At 46.7% G+C, this 22,382-nt stretch overlaps 1 protein-coding gene across 7 annotated transcripts in view; it reads left to right on the forward strand.

Moving 5' to 3' along the window:
• Positions 1 to 22,382, forward strand: part of HDAC4 (histone deacetylase 4) — a 255,508-nt gene that overhangs the window by 83,878 nt on the left and 149,248 nt on the right. For all 7 annotated transcript variants that reach the window (XM_086751531.1, XM_086751535.1, XM_086751533.1 and 4 more), the window contains exon 3: positions 12,831 to 12,902. In XM_086751531.1, the coding sequence (XP_086607657.1) occupies positions 12,831 to 12,902 (72 nt within the window). The remainder of the gene's footprint in view (positions 1 to 12,830; positions 12,903 to 22,382) is intronic.

Here is a 22,382-nt window from a genome sequence, read left to right on the forward strand (position 1 = left end):
ATTGAAGTGCTTTGTGCCAGGGAAAACACCTGTGAGCGTATCTATAGCAATAAACAGCAGAGTCTCGGCTCCTTCGTTGCAAACAGGGAAAGTGCTGTCCCACCAAGTGTGTGAAAGCGGAATCTACTTTTAGATGCTTTGAAATGGCATCTTTTTTTTTTTTTCCTCTGGGATTTAAAAATATCTGAAATCCAAACTTTAGAAACCTGTACGTTATTTGACACGAAGATATTGCGTACAGACTGTCTAAAGCTGGCAGATAATGGCTGGTGTATTCAGGAACAGGCAGATCGGGAGAATTTTCCTGCTGTCTGGTGTTGCTACTCATTGACTTTGTATCGGACAGAGCTGGGATAATGGGGAGGTGCTGTGTAAAGGTACCAGGGGGATTCTGCATACAGCATCTTGTCGGAGGTGGCTTTAGCATCAGGACACAGCAGGACCCTGCAGACCCCACCCTGAGTCTCCCAGGGCTCTGGGGCAATGGGGACCCACCAATGTGTTTTATTCTCCATGTGGTGGAAACCCTGAGCTGTCCTGCCGGAGCTTGAGGCGGCGAGGAGGTGTTGGATGCCCACCGCCAAATACCTTCTGCTGTTGGCTGCAGAAGAGAGCCTGCGGGAAATGGTTGGGTAAGCTAAGCCTAAAATAGAGCCGGGTCTCTGACATAGTACTGTCCTGGTATGGCACGGGTAATGGCAACTGCGCGTACGAAATAAGATAGCAGTCTTTTCTGCCTGTAACTGGAGAAGTAAAGCCGTCAGACGTTCACATTGACCGGCATGCAGGAGAAGATCGCCCGCAGGAGCTCTTGAAGCTCTCAAATGGAGGCTGAGCCGGCCCCTGCCTTAGGCATCCGAGTGCATTCGGGAACGGCTGGGACGCTGGGTTCAATATGCCTTCCTGGGAGGTTGCGTTCGCGCGGGAGGTGTTTGGCATTGAATGGCAGCAGGTGTATTTCTGGGTTTTCCGTCTTGCCTTGAGTGAGACTGAGTAGTCTCTCAAACTGCCACGGTGCCACAAGTGATCGAGGCGCAGATACTTGTTTTGCTTCTGCTGCAGTGTGTGCTCGGGCTTGTCCGTAGTTGGACTTTGTGATTATTTTCTGCGTACCAAATCAGCTGATTTTGAAACTTGTTACAGAAAAAATGGAATGAAAACCAACATTAAATATGGATTTTTTTTTTTTACTTAAAAGGAGAAATACACATCATAACTGCATGCTGTTTTCTTCAATGTAATTATTTCCCTTTGTTAATTTTATTTTTTCTTCACTTAATGCTGCATCTGTCAATGGAAAGCCTGCCTGTAAGGGGATTCTGACTTCCCTTGCCTGTAGCAGGCAGCACGTCTGCCGAAGTGGCTAGCTGTTCCTTTTTGCTCTAATTATGTCAGACCGTTTTCAGTGAGCTTTATCTCTTTGATCTAGTGGATACGTTACCTACCCTAGACCTTAGAATACTTGCATTTATGTGTAAAAGATTATTTTATTACCCTGGATTTCCAAAATGACATGTCTTTCAAATTTGGGTAGATGAAGTCATCAGAATCTGCTGAAGAGACTGAAGATTGTCATGTTTAGTAGGAGCTGCGTTATCCTCCCACTGCAAAGAATTAAGGAAAATAATGGTGTAGGAAGTAGAACACAATGCTTTTACGATTTGGCGTTTGAAAAGTAGTGAATTGTCATTTGGATGTTAATCTGAAAACACCTTGAGGACCACAGCATTTGCTGTCCTGACGCATCTTGGGTATTTGGCTTCTAGGACAACTTCCTGGTAAAGGTTGCTTTCTTTATAAACCATTGCTGGGGGTGTTCCTTTTCCCCTGACGTTCACCGAAGTGGGATCTGTTGGACCTTTGTGAGGGATCTTTGTGAGGCTCTGGGTAGGAGAGCAGCGCGAAGCTCTTGTAGACATTACACCCGAGTGTTTTCTGACTCTTGTGAAATGTTCACGTGGATTGAAGAGCAAAAGCAAGCTTAGGAAGAGCGGAGTGCTGTGGTCTGTGCTGCCTTCAGTGGGATGCTGTGCATCCTCTGCCTGACGCCTGCACCAGCGCGTGGCTCTGGGCTAGCTGCTGCTGTCAAGGGCATGAGGGAGGTTTGCCATTCCTGAGACGTCAGCCTCTTCCGTAACTGAGATGGACGTCAGCCTGGCCGAGTTTCTACTGCATCAAAAGTAAGAAGTCAGAATTGTGGCGAATTAAATACGTACCAGACCACGCTGATGATGTTTCTGCATTGTGTCGGTCACTGGCAATGTGAGATGGCCAACTTGGATATTGGATGTGGTAGGAGCAATAATAATAATAACTTAACCCCCCCAAGCAACCCCATGTAAACAGGATTTTCATCTGTTGTTCATCTTTCATCTAAATAAGTGTTTTCTTTATTATACTTGCAGGCCAAGAAACAACATATTTAGAACCTAACTCTAATATAGATTTTTTTTTTTTTTTTAAATTATCTCCTCTTCTTCTGTCCCCCATTCTGCCTGTGGATCTCCGCAACATTTTGTTTTTACCATCCACCTTTAAAATATGAGTAAATAGTGCTTCAATGCTGCCTTTGTGTTTGTTGGAGTCTATAGGCTGTTGCGATGCGCTGGATTTTTATAGCAGTCGTGGTTGATTCCAATTTAAACCATAATTAGTATTTCAACTTGATAGCTGCTGTAAATCTCAAAGAAGGGAAGAGAAGGATGCTGTTGTTAGGCTGCTTCTCTTTCGGATGCACAGTGCATCTTCCAGCTCTCTGGGCTAATTAAAATGCCATTACAGTACGTGTGGTGCTACAATACAGTCTAGGGAGACTTCCAAAAATAGATTCTTGAGTGCAGACAAATTAGAGAGGAAATATGCACTGAGCATTTTCTCATAGGTTTAAAGAGAAATAATCCATTTGCTGCCTTAATTGCTTTCTCGTAAACGTTGAAGACTTTTTTTCCCTCTGTAAATTTCAAATGAGTAGACAAATAAATAATACGTCCATGATAATTACTGTTCTCATTAGTAATATTTTAACTTGTTGTTACACGCCAGAGCTGTTAATGTGCAAGCCAGGATGTTTTAGTGGACTGTGCTTCACGGTCAGGGACGGAGGCTGTTATTCCCCAGCGCTGGTGTTTTAGCTGCCTGGCATCCTGAGGCTGGAAGGCTGGTGCGTGGTCTGGTTTTAGAACTAGCAGCGACAGGGTTGACCAGAGCCTCCCACTCGCGCACCCCAAATTGTGTTAAGAAGTCACACAGATCAATACCGTTTGTGTGTTCTCAGCAAAACAACCCCTCAACTTGTGTATTAAAATACAGGATACTTTCGTGGAACGTATGTACTGATAGCAGGGGAAAAAACTGCGGGTGTTCCTCAGCCTGGGAGAGGTCCATGAAATTGCTGTGGGCTTACACACGTAAAGGAGACAGCGCCTAGCTCCCTGGGCAGTGCCAGAAAGAGCGAGGAGCCCTCGCTTTTCTCACAGCGCGTACCTGCCCGTGTGCTGCAGACGGCAGCCTCGTTACAAGGGATGAGGCTTGCGCTGGCTGGTAGATCACTGGGCAGGCTTCATCAGGGGAAGGGGAAGGCACGAAGGAGAACAGCTCGTGACTGTGAGAGCAAGTACCATGCAGAGGAACAGCACTGTGGAGCGTTGGAGATGACCCTGATGAGGTTTTAACGGGCTGTGTGGGGCTCTGAATCATGGAATCCCAGGGTGGTTTGTGTGGGAAGGGGCCTTTCAAGGCCACCCAGTCCAACACCCCTGCCAGGAGCAGGGACATCTCGAACCAGATCAGGTTGCTCAGAGCCCCGGCCAACCTGGCCTGGAATGTTTCCAGAGATGGGGCATCCACCACCTCTCTGGGCAACCTGGGCCAGTGCTCCGCCACCCGCAGTGTAAAAAATTTCCCTCCCTCTATTTTGAGACCATTACCCCTTATCCTGTTACACCAGGCCCTGCTGAAGAGTCTCTCCCCACCTTCCCTGCAGCCCCCTTTAGGCACTGGGAGGCCGCTCTCAGGTCTCCCCGGAGCCTCCTCTTCTCCAGGCTGAACAGCCCCAGCTCTCTCAGCCTGTCTACTCTCTGTTTTGAAGCTTACTGTAGGACTGCGTTTAGCCCAGTCCACCAGACACGAGTCCCCGTTAGTGGCTGGAGTGTGTTAGGTGAACTGGAGGGTGTTTTGGGTTGAGTTTGAGGTGTATTTCCCCCTGAAAAATTCAGTGTGTGTGCTCAGACTGCTCCGTGATGCAACCAAAAATAGAGCACGTGGAAAAACAATGTGAAGTGGCGCAGCCCAGGGCTTGCGGTGCGAAAGCTGATCCCGCCAACGCTCCTTGGCGTAGACTTTGAATGGAACCCTGGCCAAGCGCGCACCGACTCGTCTCTTGAGTGAAGGTCACTGGGAAGCCGATTCTGTCTTTGAGCTTTTCTGTGAAGCGCCATATGGTTGTTTTTAAGTGTCTTTCGGTTGTACCTTGAAGCGAGCGGAAAGGTGGCCTGATGGAGAGAAGGGAATTGCGTCTCTGTCTCTTTTCTTTGCGAGACAGGTTCACAATTGTTTTACTAGCAAGCCGTGAGGAGGACAAGGTAGTTGTTTGCTTGATGACAGCCATCAGGAGTCATTGATCCAGGTGCATCCCCTTTCTTTCTGTCATTGATTTTAAATGTAGGCGCACACTCTTGGAAGGATGTGGTTGTGATAGTTTTGGAGATGCCTACTGATGGGTACTTATCCTGGGCTTACTGTCAGCCACCTTGTTTTGCCTGAGGATTTTTATTGATCGGGTACTGAGAAATTAGAGCTTCTTTCTATTTTGGCTTGGAAGGCATGGAGGCAAGCTTTTCAGCTGTATCCTTGGGGAAAAACCAGCCAAAATAATCTGGTAACTGCCTTGCAAGTGGTATGATGCAAAGAAACGCTTATCAACTTCATCACTTGGACCACTGCACGTGTCTTGCTGGGGCGTCTTATTGCTCAACCGTTTTTTCCCTGCGCTCCTTTTTCTTATCTAGGAACTGGGAATATGTAAACAAGAGGCTGTAGTTCCTACTGCGTAACTGGGAACAGTAGAGTCCGTCAGAGGTTTTGCAACTTGTGTGCCAAGCCCACCCCAAAACCAGCTTGGAAAGGAACCCGAAGCTGCGAACAGCAAGCGGCAGTGGCTGCCTCGGGTGGAGGACGTGGACTGGCAGTTCGATGGCAAAGTCTTAGGTTTTAGGACTTGTTGCTTACAAGGAGGCATACTTCCCTGCTGTCTCAGAAATACCCCGTTACTGCTGGGTGGTGAAGTGCTGTCTGGAAAGTACATGACTAAAGATGACCAGAAACGTGTTTGGTCTCAGGCTCCCTGCCGTAACAGATAACTGCTCGTCCTGGAAGAGTCTCTGAGCCGCTGTATCGTTTTTCCTCACCTGAGAACAGGGTGATGTCAGGAAAGCTAGCGAGATCTGCGGACCATCTATCTCATTTTTAAAAAATCTTTTCTCAGAGGTTTCTCCTTGATTGCCTGCAATTTGTCTTCTGGTGTGGTATCTCAAACCAAGGGCAGCGCTTTGGCCACAGAGGCTGTCACGTCCCCGAGTAATGACCTCCCCTCTCCAGCATATGCGCCTGCTAATGCGTCCTGGATTGAACTTGCGTCTTCCACATGGCAGCCAAGCAGTGAATGCTCACCTTTGTGAAGTGCTTTGGCTCTTCTTTGTTGTATCCTTGCTTTGTCAGGTATTTCTCATCTTGAAATTGTACATTTGATCATCATCATTATCTTCATCGTCAGCATCAAGGTGGTAGGGTTTTACTAATTTGTTGTTGAACCTTGCGTCCCTCTGTTTTCCAACTTGGCGTTGAATTCTGCATCTCGTCCTCCAAAGGGAGGTCCTGAGTTTTAAACGTGTCTTTACTGCTCTTACCCGTAAATAGTGAACCGCCACAATGTGCTGGATAGAAAAGATCCGGGAGCACATGATGACTGAGCTGGCTTCTTAAACCAGGTGTGTACTTGATTTTTTATTTTTTTTAATTTTTTTTTTTTTTTCCCCCTCGTCAGTTTTTGCCAGTTTGCCAGGCAGAGAAACGAATCGTTTGCCTGCCTGCAACTTCACCTTGGTCTGTCCGTCTCGCTTTTCCGGTTACCTGATTTTTTGTTCTGCCTCTTGAAATTGTCCTATCTTTCGGGAAATCAAATCCTAGTCAACAGCGCTGATTTTCTGCACCTCTTCCTCCCGCATTTCTCTCTCACCTTTCTTAAAATCCTACATCTCTGTAGGACTTTTCCTCTGCTCTGGGCGTCCTTTAAAGGTAAGTGTTTGTTGTTCAGTGCTTTACTTGAGTTCCAGTAGGCCAGCGTGATTTGCATCGGGTCTAAAGATCTGAATACACGGAAAACTATTTAAATAACCTATTCGTTCCCACTTCTGCCCTGCATTTTTAAACTCATCAGAGTTAATTGTAGTACAGCTGCTTACATTTTTCTGTAAGAGCTCACTGAATGTTTCGACCTTCTGTTTTTGTTCATTGTTTGGTTTTTTTTTTTGGGGTTTTTTTTTTTTTTTAAGTAATAAAGCTGTGCTTCCCTGTCCTTGTCTCTTTTGGTTTTGCCTTGGATGTTGTTGTTTGTTTTGCTACTTCATCTTTTCAGAACATTTTTATTCCTGCGTGTTTCTGTCTTTTTCTGGAGCGTACTGTAGCCATCTTGTCTTTGTTTTGCTATTTGCAACAACGCTTAAATCCTGCAAACCCAGCTACTTCCAAACCTGCCCTGGCTGTATTTTTACAGTAACTTAAACAACTCTTTACAACATATGAGGATAAAAATAAAATGTGCGAGTTCCCGTCAGTGAATAATAGCTTCATCTTATTAGTTTATGAGTAGAAGTACCCATCTGGAAATTAAGCTACACGCAACGTTCTGGAACTCAGGCCAAAATCAGACAGGGCAGTGTCTGCCTCCTTCCAGGCTCGACGGCCGGAGCGGTCTGTCTGTCCCCCGGCCAGTGATGTCTGTCTGTCCCCCGCGAGCGTCCTTGGGCTGGAGCTGGAGGGCCTGCAGGCATCCCTTCGGCTCCGGCCGCATCGGCCCTGCGGGAATCACCTGTTTTGGCCTCCCTGGTGCCGCTGGGGCAGCTCACTCTTGCTGCTGTCGGATCTTTCCGGTGAAATCGTTAGATTGAGTCGTACAGAACCCAACTCAAGAGGACATTTTCTGGACGATTATTTTTAGCGGCTTAGGAAAAACTTGGCTAGAAAATATTTTGTAGGTAATCTGCTTTGTCTCGGTACGCTTCAAAGCTAGGTTTGTGGCTTGTAACAAATCGTGATTGCATGGTTTGACCTCTTCGCGCTGTCTTTCCCTGTCCGCGACAGAAAGACAAGCTGCTTCCCGTCCCTCTCCGTTTTTGGGGGACTGCAGAAGTGCCCCTGTGACCCTCAGTAGGCCGTGACATGAGAAAACTATAGAGCTGTGTGTGGCACACCATAATTTTAGTATCTTCTGAGGTTTTAAAAAACTATTTGTAAATTTTTTTATTATATAAATTCTGAAATTTTTGTAAAATTAAAAATCTCTAAATTTCTTGTAAATTTAAAATTCTCTGTAGGTACATGGTGAAGCATGGAGAGGTCTGGAGCTGAAACTTTGTAAAGGCAGGAGGAGGGAGTACAATGGTTTTGTAATGGAAACTGATTTTATTCATTTTGACATTTGCAGACCCAGACCACTCTTAGCCCTTTCTAAGCGTAAGCCGTGGTGCGTTTCCCGTGGCACACAAAGGTCAAGTATACATTGATCAATGTAGAGAGAGTCTCCAGCAGTGGTGGTAAGAAGAAAACCCAGTACAGCAGGAGCACAAAACACGCTTTTCTTGAGGCTAACATCCCCCCAGGTGACCAGTTTATCTTCACTATGATGATGCGACAGGATCTACGAAGCAATGTCATTGAATATGCAAAAAATAGAGATTTTTTTTTTTTCTTTTTTCTCTTTCAAAGTTGTATAGAGCACATAATCACAGCCTAGGACTCCAGGCCCCCTCATCTTTCAGTGGTCAGTTCTCAGTTGTTTTGTTTTGGTTTTTTTAAAACAGATTATTCTTTAGAAAGAACTTCAAAATCGATTCAGCTCTTCTGTTTAAGAGAAGGAATCAATCTAAGCAAGCGCTTCTGTGGGCAGCAGTATCCTAGTGTATTGGGGGAATGGATTTTAGTACTTCATCAAAATTGGGCGTAGCACAGGTTGGACTGTAAAGCCTTCCTTCCACCACTCCTTTTGGTTGGTTTGGGGTTTTTTTTGGTCGGTATTGTGTTGGCAGTAGATATGATTCTTTGTTAAACGCAGTGGTGTTTAAACTCCTAACAAACTGATCATGTAGTCTCTCAAAATTAAAGAATTTCTTTGCTTCTTGTAACATCTTCTGCTTCTTAAAAGCTGAGGAGTCAACAGGATGGTCTAACTGGTTCAGGAGGTGAAGTATTCTGGTTTGTTTTGTGGGTTTTTTTGCTTTGTTTTGGAGCTCAAAGGCCAACCTAAGTCTGCACATGTGATGTTTTTTTTTGTCCTGTGCAGCTCACTGATAGTATGAACTATTGCAGCCCTGAATAATACAGAGACCGCTGCGATTCAGATTTCGCGTCCTCAGTAGCTGACCCTGTACCAGACTGTGGTTTTGGGGAATCCCCTGCAGTATCCTGACACAAGTGGTGTCTGAAACCAGACAGGCTCTGCCTGCATTTGTGGAGTTTTTGGCTGTGGCCTGCGGCTGTTGGGATGCTGCTGGGAAAAGGACAATGCTTTGAGTTCTAGCTTGGAGAGATTGGTTACAGAGCACAGGCTTCTCTTAAACATTCTTCTGGTCTTGCTGGAGACACCCACCCTTGCAGCCCAGAAGGCCAACCGCACCCTGGGCTGCATCCCCAGCAGCGTGGCCAGCAGGGCGAGGGAGGGGATTCTGCCCCTCTGCTCCGCTCTGTGAGACCCCACCTGCAGCACTGCGTCCAGCTCTGGAGCCCCCAACATCAGAAGGATGTGGGTCAGTTGGAGAGGGTCCAGAGGAGGCCACGCAGATGCTGAGAGGGCTGGAGCAGCTCTGCTGTGAGGCCAGGCTGAGAGAGCTGGGGCTGTTCAGCCTGGAGAAGAGGAGGCTCCGGGGAGAGCTGAGAGCGGCTCCCAGTGCCCAAAGGGGGCTGCAGGAAAGATGGGGAGAGACTCTTCAGCAGGGCCTGGTGTGACAGGATGAGGGGTCATGGTCTCAAAATAGAGGGAGGCAGATTCAGATTAGACATTTACGCTGAGGGTTGTAGAGCACTGTCCCAGGTTGCTCAGAGAGGTGGTGGATGCCCCATCCCTGGAAACATTCCAGGCCAGGTTGGCCGGGGCTCTGAGCAACCTGATCTGGTTGGAGATGTCCCTGCTGCTGGCAGGGGGGTTGGACTTTGAAGGTCCCTTCCCTCCCAAACCATTCTGTGATTCTATAGCTGTGTAAAACGAGCTTGGAATATCTCTGAGGTCCTGGATTTTTCACTGCTGCTCGTGTTTTTTAGAAGCAGAGGAGCTGTGTGTATGGGGAGCAATAGAGTAGAATGTGTGTGTTTGCAGCTACTTCAATTTAAAAAAATAAAAAAACAAAACATGCTGGCTTGCGTCTTCGCCCCTGCCAGTCGAGAGGTGGAGGGGCGCGTGCAGCAAGAGCGAGCGCTGGCGCTCAGGGCGCGTCGCAGGTCATCCGGCGGGGCTGAACGGGATGGGCAGACCCTCTGCTGGGGCTGGGGACGATGCACATCGCAGCACCTGTCGGCAGGTCACGTGAGAGAGGAGGATGCAGGAGGGTGGGAAAGAAGGTGGTAGGTTTAACAAAAAAAAAAATAAAAAGATGGTAATAACGTGTGGGGATAGTGTGTTTGCTGCGTTGTGATTGCTGGGTGCGTGCGTTTAGCGTGCTCGGGGTGTGAGATCGCTCTGCCCCGCAGGAGGAGGCCAGCGATGTGCCAGCTTGTGTGTTTAGATCTCATTGTAACATTTTTTATTCTATGCTGGCAGCTTAGGAGAATCACAGAATCTTAGGTGTGGAAGAGACCTCCAAGATTATCAAGTCCAGCCATCAGCCCACCACCACCGCTTGTGTAAGGCACCACGGAAGAGGTGCCTTACACAAATATCTCCTGATAAAGTGCTGCCCCCACCTCCCCTCTTTTTTTGGGGTACAAATAGAGATTTTCTTAATTTTTTTTTTTTAATCACTCAGTACAGCGAATACAGAACCTTAGTCTTGCATAGTTTGGTTTCACTTCCAGTATTTAAGGCAACAGTGCTTTAAAGATGTTCTGAAATGTTTTTCTGTGTTTAGTTTATTACTCAATTTGAAAGAAAGATTGAAGAGTGGTGGTTTGTGGTTTGGGGGTTTTTTTTTTAATTAGTTGAAAAATATAGGTACTTTATTTCTTAGAGTTTTTTTAAAAAGGATGTGTTAAAAATCCCTACTAACCAGCCGTTTGTTAGTGATCTCTGGTGCGCTGGTGAGACTGAAAATTCACAGCAGCGAGTGAAGAAGTCCACGGCCGGCAGAATCAAAGCCCAGAGCAGTTGGTCGGCTCTGAAGCGGGGTTACCTGCGTGGCGCAGGTGCCCGCTGCTGGGGTCTGCGTGAGCCTGCCGAAACGGCTGGTGCTGCGGCCTCGTGAGGGGAATAGGTGGGCTCTTGTCGGTTGTTCCCGGCCAGCAGCTTCGTAGCACTGCATGTGTGGGTTTAGCGTCGCTTGTTCAGAACTGCTGGATTTAGCACGGGAAAGGACACCTTGCTGCAACAGCCCCGCTGCGAATGGGTGGTTCTGTCAAAACTGACCCAGATTTGGCTCGCAGAGCGCCTGGGCTGCTGGTGACAAGCCCTCCTCCTTTGAAGGCACACCTTCCTCTGAAATTGCTCGACAGAGAAGCTGAAAATACTCAGCTCCCCAGGAAAACGCGGTGGCTCTGGGGCTGCCCTCGCCTCTCCCAGCTCTGTGCCCCCTTTTCGCGGACGTTCCCTCTGGCCGAGCCGCAGCGTGTGCCGGAGCGGGTACGCGTGCCGTGCCGGCTGGCGGCTGCTGTGTTGCTAGGAGAGCCCAGCAAAGTGAGATCTATCTATCTATCTATATTTCTTTTTTTTATGAAGCTGCTGGCAGGCGGAAGAGATGAGTTTTGGGAGCTGCTCACGGTCCCTGGGTGGTGCTGGCGTGTTCAGCGCAGAAATTCAGCGAAGGCCTCAGCAGGAAGTAGGGTTGCAGTTCGCCAACAAATTAAAAAATTACTAATGCAGGCTGCGATAGCACGTGCCTGTCTTATAGGAAAAAAAAAAAAAAAACAGGTTGTAAAATTCGACATTTTAGCCAGGGAGGCTCATTATTTGCTGTCCATTTATGCTCTTTGATCTGCAGTGACCGCTGTGTTGTGAATCTGGAGAGGCTGGTGGCTGCACAGTGTTTAAAATAGCGACGTTTCGCTTCGGTCATGTTGCCTCCTCGTTTATCGCCATTCGCTGCTGCTTGTGCCAGTGATGCTGAACCGGCCAAGCGTTGTCCCACCGACGCCGTAGGTCGGCTGCTGCGTACCGCACACCCAGCCGCTCTCTTGGCTTTAGAAGTAACAAATCAAAAGCCAAAAAAAAAAAAAAAGTGAATAATCTGTTATTTGTTTGAGAAGGAGAACTCAGCATGGTTGTAGTTTAATTTCTTGACGTGTTGCCTTGGGTACGATCACTGGAGGCAAACCCATGCAAGTGATGGAGAAGACCCCACTGTGCTTTCTCTCCGGAAACCTAGAATGGAGAAAATAGGGAGCAAAAAACAAAGTGGGGTGGGATGGTTTTGGGTTTTTTTTAATGTTTTTAACATTCTGCTGACATCTTAACATTTTTATAATGCTGTCCTTTGCTTCAACTGAGAGAGATGGGGTGGCTTCTTTGATGTCTTCAGACAGGGCTTGGCTTGATGGTATCTGCGCCGCAGCGCAGAGTGCGGAAAGGCGTTAGGGGAGAGCCGGTCAGGCCGAGCTGGCGGAGGCGGAGGTCTTCGCAGTGGAGCGGACGGCTCTGAGATGAGTTTTCTGTATTCGAGTATTCCTACTCTAGGTACTGAAAATGGAATTTAGCATTTTCAGCTTCACCTTCTAGGAGGGGGCAGATGGAAGGGGAATGGGCGACTGGAAAATCTGGTCTGGCAGTCTGCAGTGTTGTGTGCCTCTGTTTTAACCCTGCCTGAGCACAAGATACGATCTTGGAAGTATTTTGAAGAGAGAACTGCTTCAACAAGATGGATTTCTGCATCTCATTTACAAAGTATGTTTTTAATGCCTTTCTGAAATCCAAACTTATGCAAAATGGGGCTCGTTATGCATGTCTGTGCATTTTAATCTCCTGCAGTGATTTGTCAGTTTTCCTTACGTCGCCCTGGCACATTGCAGCCCTTCTTCGGCTTCGCCTCACGGGGCTGCGTTCCTGCCCTTGCTTGGTTCTCCGGGCGGGGAGCGCATGCAGTTCAGTCACTGCGTGGTGAGGTTTGTAAGCTGCCCTGCGCGTTTCCTTGGATTTGGATCAGTACCGGCGGTGGATTTAAAGAGCGGGAGAACCTGTGTGCAGTCTGGGGTAGAGCATCTTTCATTTTATGGGATAGTGTAAGCAGTTGTTAGGCAGCTCTCCTCTTAATCTTCTTGCTTCTACAAGTTTGTGCTACTTGTGTGTTTCTGTTTTACATTGATAATTGAGTAGTAATCTTATTTTTTAAAATTTTTTGCTTGGAATGTCAAAAATAGCTCAGCTAACCACAGAGTTGCTGTGATTTTAATTAATTAATTTATTTATTTTCTCTTTCCAGATGGGCTTTCTGGCAGAGACCAGCCAGTAGAGCTGTTGAATCCACCTAGAGTGAACCACATGCCTAGCTCTGGTAAGAAGAAACTTTCATTAAATGTTGTTTCTGTTCTGTGAACGCAGTAAAATATTCTGCAGCTCTATCTTGCAAGTGGGAGAGCAACATGCAAATGTAAAAATGCTGGAACAAAGTGTGTTAGAACTTGCACGCATCTCCTTTCCCAGGCTGGGCGAGTGGGATTTGGGAGCGGAGGGAGGATGGAGCCCTGGGAGTCTTAAATAGCTTGGCAGGGGGCTAAGGAGAGCCTGGCCCTTTTGGAGCTGCTTGGTTTTGCTTTGAAAGGAGAGGACGGCAGGACAAAGCAGCACCTCGGAGTCTTTTCGTGGCCTAAAAGGAACATTGCGATGCAGAGTAGGTTTTTGGGTTGCTGCTCCCACTGGGGAGAAATCTCCTCAGGTTGAAATGAGGAGACAAACACGGGCTGATGGAGGGGTCTAACGACTCTGCTACGCTGTCTCCTGGGTCTTGGTCCTTCTGGTGTGAAGCAGGCACAGCAGCCCCAGCGCTCATCCCAGAGCCTGGCTGCTCCTCCCGGAGCTGAGGGAGATCTCACGGCTCCGAACGGCAGCACTTCAAGTGATGGAAACCAAAGTTTTGGTCACAGTACCTGAAATGCTCTGGAAAGCAATCTGCCGCTGCCTTTTGTTTTTCCCCCTTCTCTCTTCCAAAAATGTTTTGTTTCCAGGAGCAAACAGATAGAGATATTTATACTGGGGATGATTGGGTATGTATGTGAAGCATTATCTGCTTTCCAGGCAGGAGCCTGAGTTTTCCAAAAACCCGACTTTCTCTTCTCTACTGCCTTCCAAAATGCCTCGAGGTCCTTTTCTATTAAGGAAGAGATCTCACAGAAGATCTAAGCACTTCTTGTAATGCGAGTTGGAAAAATGTAAACGAAGCTTATTCGAAACAATTTCAGTAGATTAGAGGGGGGAAAAATGGGCTGTGAACCTAACCTAGATTTTTGTGGACTTCAATGCATATCTGGGGAAGGAAACTTTGTAAGGAGGTAGAGCTATTGTGTTGGAGAAAAAGGAAGAGATCCTCGTTTACCAGGTACAAGTGTTTGGCTTTGGATTCTGAGAAATTTCTCTTCCCTCTGTGTGCTCCAAAACTTGTCTGTCAGGTAAGGGAGGTTGTATTTTCCTAACCCTGAGAGAGCTTCTCGTTTTAAAACTAGCGTGGTAACACAGGTCAGCTCAAAGGTTTTACTCCCCATTTTGTATCCATGAACTAGATTGAATTTTGTGGCTCTGCACAAAAGGAGTCAGTTGTCTTTTCTGTCGGTAGATCAACGGCCAGTATTGTGAATGTGATGTGTTTTAGTCTTTTTACTCTTTTTTAAAAAAAAAAAAAAAAAAGATTTTGTTGTTGCTTGTTATGTTTAACGTTTCCTTTTGAGATATTGCAGGACAAAGGCTGATGCTGGTTGATAGCTTGGCTAACCTGATGGTAGAGTTCGCTGTGCTCTGACTATTTTTCCCCAGATGAAAGGAGGCTTTGTTTAAGCTGTTGTGAACTCGTACAGGATTGACCGAATTCTTACCTTTTGGACTCCATTTTGAGGATTTTTAATAGCTCACCTGTATGCCTACTGAAAAAATGACCAGCCTAGCTGGCACTGGGGAGCTGTGGCATGGTGCGAGATGGGCAGCACCATCTCTTCGTCGAGGGACTTCGGCCAGCGTTTGAGCCGAGGGGATTCCTGTCTCGTGCCGCAAGGCTCCGGCTGGTTGTGCGTGACGGTGAGCGAAGGGTAGGGACCGACTGGGAGTGAAAATGTGACCTATTGCAAGAAGCAGCATTGGCTCTGGACAGTGCTCACCCAGATACTTTTGACTCAAGACCCTACACTTATTCAGTTTCTGCTAAATTTTGGAGAAATCTTTTCAGCCCTGCAGCGCATGCACGGGCTGGAAATTTCTATCTTATCTTTCAATTTGCAGAGTGGTAATTAGAACCTGGAAGCAGAGTGTTTGGCAAAGAGCAGAAAGGTGTTTCGGCATGTTTGTGAATGCAAGCAGATATCATTGATCCTGGAAGCGGCTCGTCAGCTGGCTTTCAGGGGTGGTGCCTGCCTATAACTCTGTATCCTGATGGGTTTTTAAAGTTACTCTTAAAAGTGGCTGCCAATTTGAGGGGCTTTCCCTCTTGGGAAGACCATTGTCCTGCCTGGTTCTTATCGTTATTGCCTTTAGAAGTTTGCTGCAGATCCTTTTGAGAGAAGAAAGTAGAGGTCATACCAACGATTGCTCCAGAAAAACGTGTTGCACGTGGGTTTGTGCGGGAGTGTTCCAAGTCTCAGGCAGGGCTGAAATAACGGTGCTGGAAAACAGCTTCAGGAAAAAAATTCCTTAATGGCGTCCTGGGATGTTCTGTTTCAAACCTTATTCCATGCTAATCACGGCAAAGCGACTGAGCTGTAGGCATCAAGATGAATAAACTTGAACGGATGCTGAGCCTTTGTTCCCAGAAGTGTATTTCTGTTTAAGATAAAATCATTGCGGTGTGCTTGTAGGAAACCAAAATGTTTTCTCTTTGCCACGACCCAAGAGAAGGAGAAGTTTGATCCTTGTTGGTTGTCCTTCTCAGATGTGAAAAGGTGAGAAAGGGATGTTCAGTACCCAGGTCCTAAACATGCTCTGTCCTGTGGGAACATCTCCGGTACAAAATGGAAATGTTTAAAGCATTTTCGTAGAACTGTTTTAGGAGTGAACTGGATTGAGAAGAATGGAGGTCAGTCATCAGCAAGGTGGTTTTTTGGGAAAAAGAATTCTCTCTTCTTTTTTTGCGTAAATTAAGGATTAATTTGGGTAACACTTTCTCTTTTCAAAAATGCATCACCTATAATTGGTGCTTCTGAATTTCTCAGTTGCTTGTAAAAGTACAGTAAGACAAAACCCCCACAACCCACATCTTGCACAGGATTATAATCATCTGTTGGGTGATGCTGCTTCCTCTGTTTCTGGCTTCAGAGTATGACTGCGTCTTTGGCCTGGGGGAGGAAAGGGGTTAGGATGTTGAGTCTATTGGGCAGCGTTGCTTTTCCTTAACTTCTACATGCTGAATTCAGAGATCTGAATTACTTTTAGTTAATGTTAGAAGGAAAAATCTCACGGTGATGAAGAGGCTGTGGTTAGCAGGAGAGAAAGCTTCTCAGATGTGTGAGCGCAGAGGTGGCCGCTGCCTGGTTTTGATGGGTGGCGTTGACTCGCTCGCGGAAGGGTGAAGGAATCGTCCTGCAAGTTAGCATACTGGTTTTAAGTATTTTCTGTGTACTTTACAGTATTTTTCATCTTTTTAGCAGTGAAAAGGGGCCTGATTCATATGCAAGGAAGGAGGGGCAGAGGCCTCCTGTCCTCTTACTTTTTCTTCCTGTGCATTTAAACCGAGTGATGCTCTGCCTTTTCCATGGTGCGAAGCTGGGGAGCTGGTCTTAAAGACCTCAGCTGTGTAGATACCTAGATATTTTGTAGATAATCCTCTTAAAAACATCGCTTGTGTACTGTTGGCACCATCCTTGAGATTTAGCAAGTAGAACTTTGTTAAGCATACTTTGTAGAATGAGTTTTCTTTCTTTCTAAGGCTCTGTTTATGGTTCTTTAGATAACAACCTCCCGTTAATCTGTTAGTTTTTCTTGTTAGTGTAAAGTTTATAATTGCTCATTTTGTTACAAAACAATCTGAAGCAATTTCTTTAGTGTTAGAAATATGAAAATAGCATAGTGTCTGTGATATGTGAGTAAAATTAGAAATAAATAAGATGGTCATGGCCTAATGTGAAGCTCTGGGGATATCCGTGGACGGTACAATTACTGAATTAGGAAAGACATTCCCCATCCCTTAGCATTTCCGTTGGTTTTTAAGGGATGCGTTCCCAAGTTGTAGCAAAAGTAATCATGATAATCGTGTCACTTATTGCAGCGGTTGAGTGCTGCTGACACATAGTTTGCCTTGGTTTCATGGGGAGGTTGAGGAAAAGGTGCTGGGCTGGTTGCCCCTTCGGTGAAGATCTCTCTCTGGTGGCTGCTGTGGATCAGATAGAAAGCTGCCGTCTGCCTTCTTGAGGTTGTTCTCCACCTGTGATATGCAAACCGTGGGTGGCCTGCAAGGCTGCCGTGCACGCTAGGTAAATGATGGGTGGTGGTTTTCTGAGGAGTTTTTGAAGGCTGATAGTAGCCTTCTACAAAACATTAGGAATTAAGGGGTTACACAAAGCGTTTGAGTGGCTGTTGCTGAGCAGTTTCTACAAGAGGCGGTGGATGCCCCATCCCTGGAAACATTCCAGGCCAGGTTGGCCGGGGCTCTGAGCAACCTGATCTGGTTGGAGATGTCCCTGCTCCTTGCAGGGGGATTGGACTGGGTGGGCTTGAAAGGTCCCTTCCCACCCAAATCATTCTATGGTTCTAAGAGCAACAGGCGCTTGACTGGGGATGCCATGATGGTGGTGATGAGCAGACTGCATCTTCTACGTTAAGCTGCCTGAAATGGCTCTTCCATGTGAGGCTGTGTCCCTGCTCTCCATCCAGGCCACCACTGCAGGCCGCACTGACCTGCTCCTGCCTTTACCGCGATGCTGCTGCTCGACCCTTGGGACGGCTCTTCCGGCATGGTACTGGATCTTCTGGATCTGGCACTGGGAAGTGCAAGGGCAGCGTGGCTGGGGCCAGCCAGAGGATTATGCGTGAGATTTCGGCTCCCTGCTTTTTCTTCTTCCTGAATCTAATTATGCAGTCTCACTTCCACATTCATTTGGAAAAAAACCATGCTGATGTATGTATGGATGAATGGTTTGCGAGAGCCTCCAAACTAATATTGTTAGGTGATTTTACAGGCTTTTGAAATCGGAGATGAATCCCCGTCTCTCAGAGGAAGGGGCGGTAGTCCGGTCGGTCTAACAGAGCCGAATACCGCGCCTGTGTTCCTTTGTCCCTTCAAAGGAAGGGGGTGCCCTCTCGCTGCACCGGACTTTCCGATACTTGCCCGCTTTCTGTAGCGTGTCGGCTTCAAAAGCTCCATCAGAAAGGAAGCAGATCAGTGTGGCGCAGTGGGGCTTTGAAGCAGGTTCAGATTGCTGGCTGGTCGGCCAGGATTTCGGGGCTCCCGACCGGCTCGCGCCTCTGCAGATAGGAGCTCATTTGTCCTTGTTCGCACCGGGCCGTGTTCCGACGGGGACGGCGTATGGTTTTACTGTGCTCCAGAAGTGTAGCTCACGCACAGAAAGGCTAACCCTTTAATGTTGAAAACATCGCAGTCTGTGCTCTCTGGAGCCTGGTGTGGGGTGGAACCCACCTAAAAAAACAAATTACTGTTGAAAGTGAGCTCTTGAGAAATCATTTTAATGTCACAGCCGTACACTAAGGAGATGAAATAGTTGTTTGCTTGTTGCCCCGTTGTTAGCTTCTTTAGAAGCTGCAGCTGTTTTTGGCAGGCGTAGCGTATTCGTTTTGCCACCGTTTAGAAGCTCTGACGTGAGATAGCGGAGAAACTGCAGCAAGGAATTAAAACAGCTTTCTTTCTGAGTTGGGTTTGCTGGAGCGTGGGCTGCTTTGATATCTGCCCGGAACGTGATCCCCTTGGATTTTCCTGATCCTGTGGGGTGGGAAGAGCAGGAGCACGCAGCTCCTGAACTCTGTTTTGTTGTGTCTTGTCTCCAAAAAAATATTTAGCTGTCATCTCCTTTCTTATCACAAGGAAACGGTGATTAAACGGAGGAGGTGGGATGAATTATTTAACGACTTGTTCCTCTCTTAAAAGCTGAAAGCAGCACTTAAATCTTAAGCGCTTGAATGCGGGGCTGTTTTCTGAGATTAAAGGTAGCTGGCAGGAAAGTTTACTGTACTGCAAGACGCAACTTGCTGTTTTTCATTATTCTTCCCTCGCCTTGTTTAGTTTGCTGGTTCACAGTGATCAGCTAGAGATTTCGCTGGATTTGCTTAGTCCTGACTGTTCACAAAGTATTATTTTCAAAATAAGTTCTTCTCCTCAACTCCCTACCCAAGGAAAGGGTGTTTTGTGCTTTTGCTTCTATATAAAAGCAGGTGAGGGAGCGAAGAGCCTGTGAAGGCACGATGGTACGTGCGTTAAACTCTCCGGCTTCTTATGGCGGGAGGAGATGGCACGACACAAGCAGACATTGAAAGGCTCGCTTGAGTTGTTACTCGGTAATCTGTTCCCATTGCCTCTGGCTCTTCTAAAAATAACAGCGCCGTGCGATGAATGAAAAGCGATAAGTATTTCGTGGAAAGTTGATCACGGATTGTGGCATTTCTGGGTAAAAAAAATCTGCGTGTCTCAGGTGCGGTCTTCGGTGCCTGTGCCGTATCCTGGTTGCAACGTGGTTTTCCACTCTGGGTGTTTTGCCTGGGTATGCAACCCTAAAGAGACAATCAAGGTGAAATCTTTGTGTTTTTTTTTTTTTTTTTTTTAATTTGATTTTATTTGTAATTCCCGCAGTTTTTCAAGATGACGCTTGTCCTACCCTGTACTCTGCTCCTCTTTTCCATCACTTCTCCTGACCCCTGCGAAGTGGATGGGAGCGTTTCCTGGAGGAGGAGGGTTTCGTTAGCGGGTTTGCTTTGGTCCGCGCTCCCTTTTTCTTGGTGTGCTCTGTACTACAGAGCTCCCCAGAGTGCTTTATACCAAAATTGACGTGGGGTTGTTTATCGTTAGATGCTGTAGGTCTGTGCTCAGCAGCCACCTGCATTCCCGGGATTTTAGGAATTCCTCTTCTGACACAAGGTGCATTCATCAAGTTCCTAGAGGCTCTTCCCAGCGTATATTGATTTTCAGGGCTATGTTTGGCTCTGCTTTGTCTTTGGGCGGTGGAGGGAATATCAGGTGAACAGCTTGTGCAATGATGCCGAAATGTTGTAGCGGTCTCCAGATGCTGACCTGGAGAATTGCCATTAGTTGATTAAATAGACCTTTCTCTCCCTTTTCGTCACTTTTTATCCCCCTAGCTCCCCTCCTCCGCCCCCCAAAAAACTGCCCCAAACCCTAAAATGATGTAGGCTGAGACATGATTCACTAAGTGTACAAATAAAAATTGTAACCATGCTACGTCAAGCTGGAAAGCCCGGCAACACGGACGTGCCGAGTTAACATGGAGTGGTTTAACTCTTGTTTTACATGCGTATGCAGTGAGAGAAGGGATGTTACCTTCAGCAAATAGGGTCTTTGAGAGCTGGATTGCGATGTGAGCGCTTCAGCTTTACAGGCGTGGTTTCCTTCTGCGTGCTTTCCTAAATCACAGGATCTCCAGGCTTCTGAAAGAGGAGGGAATTCTCTATGGGAATGTCCTCCTCCCTCCTGGCCTAATTCCTCTTGCCGCCAAGCGGACGTGAGATCAGCACTCTCTGTGCCTCGGGCGCGGCGGTAAGTTCATTCACGCTGAAGCCATCTCATTTACCGTTACGGCTGGTGCCGGCTTGGCATTTGTCCGTTGAATGGCTTCGTTTGAGGTCTCCCTTAAGCCAGTATCTCTTCTAACTTGAGACAAGTGCTTATGATTAAATATCTGCTCCTTTGCTTAACTAATATCTTGTGATTCAAACCGCTCAATCATTACTACTTTTCCATCTGTTTTTCATTGAAGAAATTGTGTCACATCAGATGATTCATTCATATTTGATTAGAGATTTCATTATAAGCTGGTCTTAAGTTTTTATGATCTAATAAAAGGCTTTGGAATCATTGACTGGGAACTGTAATTGTAACATATAGAAAAATGTACTGCACGTTAAGGAGACTTGGCTAGGTTTTTGTTAAGCTGTTACAGTTCTTGCTAGTAAATTGCCTGAGGTGGATTCGTTTGGAAGTTTCTAATAAAATTCAGCGGCTGACCTGTTCTGGTGGAGAGAGGAGCTTTTCACAAGCTGTTGTTGCACGGAAGACCAAACCGTGGGTGAAATTTAGGGCAAAACTTGCCCTCCTTGACCTGTTTGTAGTCCTGCTCATAGGCAGTCGTGCTGTGATGATATTGATGAAGGTCTTGAAGATCCTGAGTTGGCAGGCAGTCAGGTGCGCTGGTTCAGTGACATACGAAAGGCTTTTATTTTCGCTAAGGTCTGCCACCTGTATGCAAGTCGTTTCCCAGATTAAATAAATGAATACAAATTTTTAAAAGTTTCTTCTAAAAATAGATTAGCATTTCTGGTCAGTTCATACATTTAGAGGGGAGGACAGGGATGAGGGAGGGATGGACAGACTCAAAAAAGTTTCGAGGTGGGTGTGTTCGAGTTCGTTTTGCACTTGAAAAATAATTGCACCCCCTCAGTATTGGTGAGCCACATCCTGTCGTAAGTGTTGCCAAAAGCTTTCATTGGAATCTTACACAGGAGGACGAATTTCAATTGGCTGGTTTGGCTGTGTTAGGGTATCTGTCAAACACCTTGCTCAGCGATGGCGCTTCTGCGTGAATGTTGGAGCTGGGCTGTGGCTTCACAAGTGTGTCACCAGGATGCTGAGGTGGTAGCTGCAGGAGCCATCAACTGAACAGAGCAGGGAACCAACAGCGGTGCGGCTGTGTTGTGGAGGTTGATGAACATTGAGAGAACCTGGATGAGGTCTCACACAAGCTTCTCATCTATGAGTGGGCAAATTGCCTACAGAAGACTTCCCTTGCACATCTGGCTGGAGATCAGGCCAGGTCTCCAGACGTGCCAGTGGTGCACAGACATTTAGGAGATGGAATGGTATGGTTTGCAGCAGTAAAGATGGGTTTGGAGATGCAGCTCCATAAGCTGGAGCATGGGAAGGTTCTTCGAGGTTGTCTAGGGTTTTGTGTTGCTTTGTACTAAAAGGTCAACAAACATCCAGGTCTTTTTCTGCGGGAAAACATGGCAGTTCCTCAGCTGACTTAGAAGATAGCAATGATTCATCCCAGCGGCTCATCGCTCTGGAATGAGGAGGCTCTGTGTCTGCCAAATTGCTCTCTGACCTTTGGCAAATTGGTTGGCTTTTCTTCTCTGCCTTCCCTTAAAAATTAGGTAATAATTGTATTTGCCCATCCTTGCAGTGGTGTTTTGTAGTGGTCACCTGCACAATACCTACAAAGTGAAACAAATTTGGTAAAAATCAGGTCCTAATCATGTCCAGGTGATAACCCAATCCCTTGATGACCTCAAGGTAGAGGAGATGTTAGCAGATGTCTGCCTGCTTCCAGCCATGAAAACCCAATATCCTGATTACACATGGGAAGCTTAAATTATCGGTCGTCTGAGAAAATAAGTTATTCCTTATTAAGCCCTTTATTGGAATCGGAATTTCTTACATCAAATGTACGGGCCTTGCTGTCGTGGTTTTGTTTAGTGAGGGGGGCCTAAGGTGGCAGCTTCTGTAGGAAACTGCTAGAAGTCGCTCCCCTTTGTTCAGTGGACTTGGCCAGGCCTAGGGTGGACCCGCTGCTGGCCAAGGCCGAGCCAATTGGTAGCAGAATGTCCCGTGATAACGCCTCTGTGATAACGTATTTAAGAAGGGGAAAACAGAAAAAAA

Source organism: Chlamydotis macqueenii, chromosome 6 (genome assembly GCF_036417535.1).
Source record: "Chlamydotis macqueenii isolate bChlMac1 chromosome 6, bChlMac1.mat, whole genome shotgun sequence".
In the NCBI taxonomy this organism is placed as follows: Eukaryota; Metazoa; Chordata; class Aves; order Otidiformes; family Otididae; genus Chlamydotis; species Chlamydotis macqueenii.